The 6,574-nt window shown below is 29.1% G+C and overlaps 1 protein-coding gene across 1 annotated transcript; it reads right to left on the bottom strand.

Annotated features, from left to right (window-relative positions):
* Window positions 1-1,563: 1,563 nt before the first annotated feature.
* Window positions 1,564-4,828, bottom strand: LOC123657765 (glutathione S-transferase-like). The gene is made up of 4 exons (XM_045593278.1): window positions 4,664-4,828; window positions 3,045-3,212; window positions 2,006-2,145; window positions 1,564-1,792 (listed from the first exon to the last, which is right to left on the bottom strand). The coding sequence occupies exons 1-4, from the start codon at window positions 4,800-4,802 to the stop codon at window positions 1,619-1,621; spliced, it is 621 nt and encodes a 206-aa protein (XP_045449234.1). The 5' UTR covers window positions 4,803-4,828; the 3' UTR covers window positions 1,564-1,618.
* Window positions 4,829-6,574: the final 1,746 nt, after the last annotated feature.

Raw genomic sequence — 6,574 nt, 5'->3', positions numbered from 1 at the left:
CACACGTATAAGGTATAATTTTTTTTTTTTGAAAATCAATAAATAAAATATCTCTAAAATAATTCTAAAAAATATCAAATACTGTGATGCAGTATTTTTACAAAATTGATTATTTAATAAAACATCCTTAAAATAGCCAATGGAACTCATACAATAAATTCTACCATTGTCCATCTGTCACACTGTTATATTTTTAGATCCTGAATATCTTTAGAATATCTGTAATGTGAAATAAATAAAAAACATCAAACACCTGTAATTTTTTTAGCCCATGGCCGCCTACAATACTACTAGCATTATAATTTCTATACCATCTCTACCCCTCTATCATTAAAACCCTTCCCCAGTAACTCATGTTACCCCACTCACCACAAGAAGACAAATGTCTTCTGTTTTTTTTTTTTCTATTTGAGAATTATTTGCCCATTTTTTCTGTCATTTAAGGTATGTCTGCAGTCGGCTGCTGTAATTAATGTGATTAATGTAATTTATTTATTTATTTATTTACATATAATGATATCGTAAACATTACAGATCTTATAATCCAATGGGCTTACAAAATTTCGGTTATATCGTTCTTTGGTCTCAATATACGTGGTTATACTTTGGCAAGCTCAGAGATATCAAACTTAACACAGAAGGGTTAAAAATTTTGCCAGTAATTAGATTATAAAAATATATAATTATTAGTTATATTATTAATAATATCCAATGAAGAATTATTTTTCACCTTTAATGTTATAAAACTTTATAACTTATGTGGATTATCACAAAAACAGTCTGTTATGTCCCAATAAGCGAATAAGCTTTCGGAATTAAACAAAAGAACTTAATTTCCAATATCACAGTAATAATCAAAGTGAGTCCGACCTCTCAGGCTACATTTAATATTTATATCAGTATGAAACTTTTGCTCGCTTAAGAAACGTATTTTAAGACATTTTTATCATAAATATCTTCAATAATACGTATATTTATAGAAATAAAACTTGTTTTTATCAATACCTCAATATAAAAATGACATAGTGTAGTAAATGGATGAAACTATCAGTGGAAGTTTTTATGAATAGCGATCTATATATGACATATGAATATATAATTGTGTTTATTGACAAACGAAAAAACCGACTTCAATTACATTAACAAGTAATACAACGTAGTTTGACGAAAAAATAGTCAAGTAAATACGTATTATCAAAGATTACTCAAAAGGTTGAAATCAGCTTTCGATGAAATTTAAATGTGACCACATGATCAACACCGGCTTTCGATTAAACTAAAAATTATCAAAATCGGTACATTCAGTAAAAAGTTATGCGGATGTTTGAGGGTTTCCCTCGATTTCTCTGGGATTCCATCATCATATCCTGATTTTATTATCATGATACCACACTTAGGATATCTCCTTTCCTAATATATGTGTGTGTCTACGGTCGAATTGAGTAACCTCATCCTTTTTGAAGTCAGTTAAAAATATAAATTGGATACTTATGTAAGAATAAATTGGATGTAATCACGGTGGCTTACTTTAAATTTGCCAAAAACCAAAATAAAACTAAAAAATTAGTTTCGATCAATTTATTCGAAATTGAAGAATTAAATAATTTGTGTTTCAAGTTTATACCGACATTGGTTCGACTTTCCTAGATGCGATGTACTCCTTAACCCCAGGTAGGTTGTGTACGTTCTGCACTAAGGCCTTAATGTATGGGTATTTGTTCTCGATTTTCTCACCAAGGAAATAATCTCCCGAATCAATGATACCAACAAAGACGAAGTCAGCCCAGCTCAACTGCAATAATAAAAGAAATACATATAAAAATAACGTAAATAAAAAAGGCAAGATAGACATAATTTTAAAATATCGCTTGAATAAATATACAGATAAAATAGAAAGTCAGTAAAAACAACCAAAAATCATATGATTAATATTTAACTGATCTATTTTCTGTAAGAAACCTATGACTTTTTAAGCCTATGTTTTTAATAATATTATAAACTTTACCTTTCCACCGAAGTAACCGTTGTTGTTCTTCAATTCTTTCTCGAATTTAGGGAAGAAGAATTCGACATGTTCATACAAGACTTGTTTCTTTAATTCTTGTTTTTTAACTGGATCCTCCTCCTTTATGAAAGCTACGACAACTGAAAATTCATAAACAACTATTATTATTACGATAATGACAAACGACTTATTTTAACGGCTTTTAAATATTGTAAGCAAAATAATATTGCATGGTTTTGCTTTTTTTAAGCAGTTAACAGATTTTCAACTGCACGTGAACATTCAGGCTTTGTCTCAAACTCTTACTCTGTTTAAAGTATGACAAAGAACTAAATTAATTAACTATAGAAGAGACGTTTTCGTGTATTTTTTCACAAAATTAACGTGACAGATCGCTTTGTATATTTAATTTTTACACTTTCAGATGGAAGCGCAATACAATTATGATCATATAAAACAATGATCAGAAGCATGCTACACTTTTAGCTGAAAATATTCAAAACTGGACAATATTTCGTCAAATTCTTTCTAAATATTCATTAAATACTTTGACGTAATCTTACACGTAATTTTACAGTCTCAAATTAGTAAGTCTAATTTTTATATTACAGAATTGGATCTTTTAACTGTTTTTACTAATTAAGTATGTTTTACATAGCATTGTATTATAAAATTAAAATATTTGATATTAACTGCAATTAATTATTATTTTTTATAGATATGGTTTAAATAAGATTACAATAGTAATCAATAATGTTTGAGTATTTTTAATAAAAATATATCTAAATAAAAATGTAATATCAATAAAAATAAGCTATGTTAATTATCGAATTCTAGAAAAATGCATAATATCGTATTCAGCCTGTAACATCCCGCCGTTGGGCATAGGCACCTTTCCTGAATGTAACTCTTAGATTCTATGAACGAACATCTAAATACTCAAGTAGTAAAGTACTGAATTCTAAAACCATATAATTTTCATCATTAAAATTCCTACGTAAATACTATAATTACTTAGGAAAAGAAACAAAATTCTTACACTTCCAGAAGTCGTAAAGGTTGTAAACCATAGCTTCCAAAACGGCTTGTTCCCAAGGATCGCTCGGTACGAGCTTGCTGTAGGTAGCGACGTACTTCGCAATGGCCAGCGACTGGTTCAAAGTTTTGTTTCCTTCTTCATAAATAGGCAGTTGACCGAATGGAAGCGCTGAAAATAAAATACTATAATATTTCACTGTTTAATGTATTTACTTCACTCGTAAGTTACAGATAAGTTTTATCAGCAGTATGTAAAAAGCGCTCAAATCACCAGAGCTTTTATCACCATAACTAACGTTAAATTTTTTGTATTATGGGCTGTGAATAGAGATATCTAACAAATTGATTTGAGTTCGATTGTTAAAAGTATACATCATAAACGTTTATGTAGGTATTGCATAGCGATATATGTGTGATTGCTTCCCGTTTGGCTGGTGAAAGGGGCCTAATGCGATTAATGACACAATATAACATCTGTCATATAATATAATACTCCATGTATGTATATTCCGAATATTCTTATATTAATTTATTTATATTAATTCTAACAGAAGCATTTTAGCTGGAAAATAAAATTTCTTAGTGTAGTATAGCCGCAGCAGTAATGATTTGTTGCCATGGTTACGAAAATGTAAATTATTTAACTGAAAAAGTTTAAAAAAAATAGTAGGTACGTAGTAGTAATAGGCTATACTAAGATTAGTTTATACCATACGCTCAAGATTTTTTTTTTATTCTTCACTCGTATTTATTGTGCAACTTTTTATTTTATTTAAAAGACAATAAGCAAATTATTTAGAAAACTCAGAAGAGAGATGCTTAGATTAATTCATTCAAAAAACAAATTAAATATTTAAAAAAAACACTCCAAACTGGCAGAATTCTTAATATTATTTTTTTCTTCTAATATGTATAATAAATATTTACCTAATAAATTACAATATGGCAATACAGTTTTAATATGAATGTCTCTTATTACACTACACTATTCAAACATTTTTGAAGCGAAGAATCGGTAATAAATGACAATAAACTAGTGTTGTATTAATTGCTTACTGAATGCTATATTCATTAATAATAATAATAATATAAATAAATAAATATTCTGAGCCACTGATTTACTCTTGTTAATGATAACATTGTTATACAGTATTCTTATAAGTTCTGGTATAGTATAACAAAATAGTTTAGTCAATAACAATACTTAATAAAACTGAATTACTCAGACAAAAAATGAAATTTTAATGCAGTCTGGATCTTAACCACTTCGACTCCTAAAACAGAATTTAGTACGATGTAAACGTGATTTTAAATCGCTAATGATTTTAAAATTATCTAATTGTTTTTAAGTTGTATTTTGCTATCGAAGTATAGCACAAAGATTAATGCAGATACTTGTATAATGATTATGAAACAAATCCTTAAAGTCTAACCGAAATAATGCTAGAAATGATAATAATAGATAGAGCATAGGAAAGCAAGCGAGCAAGAAAAATAGTTTTGAGATTAATAAAGACGACTTGAAGCAAAATATTTCCTACTAGGCCCTAAGATAAACGTGTGAACACTACTCGTAAATGTAATAGATAATGCAGGTAAAATTAATAATAAACAACTTACAATCTTTCACGCTTTTGATAGGCCAGTCCTGGTATTTATACCTCACATCTTCGAACTTTTGCTTTCCGTAATGAAGGATGTAGCGGATCGGCTCTGCGAGACCGATAATGGAATCGAAGTAGTGTAATTTTTTGGCCATTGCTACGATTTGAAATGAATAAATGTAAATATTACGGTAAATACGACGGTATTTATACCCCTTTTTATCGTATCGTGAGTAACACTTGTGTCATACAGTTGTTTTGTTTTTTTTTTCAGTATTATATTTATATATATTTTTTGTGATAACCTAGTAAACGATGTCTTATTATTTTTATGGTTTAATAAAAAATACTTAATACTTATAAATGTATCACTTGATATGGCTTTATTTACTTTATCATAGCAATATCAATAGATTTTATGGTAAACTGGTAAATAGCGTATATGTTCCGCTACATTTCCAATGTTAAATTTGTAAACACGGGTTTTTAATATGGTAATACACACTGCTGGCAAGGAATTCCGGCTACAAAAACTACATTAAAACTAAGATATTCAATACTCGTTATACTGTCAAACAAAAAAAAAAAACTACAATATTACTTAACTATTTAAAATCGGTTTAACCACATGTATTATGAATATATTCATAATACTTTTAAGTTAATAACAAATCAAAATTAAATTAAGATTTTTACATCATTAATAGGGGGCCGTATGTAAAATGTTTAAAATAATAAATATACAAACATACATATTACACTGTTTTATTATCAGCGACGCAAGATGTTTACATTTATAAATTTCTGTGACTTGTGATAATTAGCGATAACACTCGTACATCGCGATAATTTTAAAATCATGTATGTTAAATTTATCAGTCTGTTACTCACGCTTATTACACTCGTTACATAATAATTATTTAATTCATGAATTATGAGAGAATTTATTCTTTTAAATAATTACAATATGTTTTATTGTTTTTTTTTTCTTTTCAATGCCTTTTATTTTATTCCTAGCTATGGCCTACAGTTTCAGATAAAAAAAAGCATATGTGCTATTCTAGATCTGCAACTAACTACGTATCAAATTTCATTACAATAAGTTTATGTATGAAAGAATAACAAATTTAACATTCGAAGATCATCACAATCTTTGTATCTATAATAGCTGGATACATATTGTAACTTAAAGATAGTTTTACTACAGTAACATGATTTTACTGCTTTCCACCATCAGTAATAATAGCCAAAGTATTTAATAAAAATGTCCTATTATTTAGTTGTATATATTTTTCTCGCACTTATTATTAACTTAAATTGGCTTTTGGTATGTATATTTTTATGACATTGCAGCTTAAGGATTGATATTTGAAAAAAAAAATCTTAGACTTAAAGCTCTTTTCCACTTAACTCGCAAAACTATTCTGTTCTAAAATAAAAACAAAATCCATATATAAAGATACCGACAGAGTTTTCCGTGAACTTACACATTTTCCATAATAAAGTGTTTCCTTAGGCGCAACTAACTACAGCGACGTAAATTACTGGAGGGTTACTCTTGTCGCCACAACTTCGTGGAATAGTCATAGTGATAGCGGAATAGCTTTTTTTGTTTCTATTATTGGTATCTATTATAAACTAGTAATTTTGGTACCGTAATCGTGTTGATCAATGTTTCAATGGATATATGGATCTGTGAAAGCTACTTTCAAGACGATTTGATTGGTAAAGCCCCTTCATCACTTCAGCCCGTCGCAGTCCACTGCTGGACATATGCCTCCACAAGTTCGCGCCAAAAACGGCATGAACTCATGTGTATTGCCCATATTCACCACGCTGAGCAGGCGGGTTGGCGACCGCAGGGCTGGCTTTGTCACACCGAAGACGCTGCTGCCCGTCTTCGAGCTGTGTATTTCAAAGCCAGCAG

The sequence above is a fragment of the Melitaea cinxia genome, chromosome 11 (assembly GCF_905220565.1).
Source record: "Melitaea cinxia chromosome 11, ilMelCinx1.1, whole genome shotgun sequence".
NCBI classification, from domain to species: Eukaryota; Metazoa; Arthropoda; class Insecta; order Lepidoptera; family Nymphalidae; genus Melitaea; species Melitaea cinxia.
Note: the sequence above shows the minus strand (reverse complement) of the source record. Positions and strands in the feature narration are given on the sequence as shown.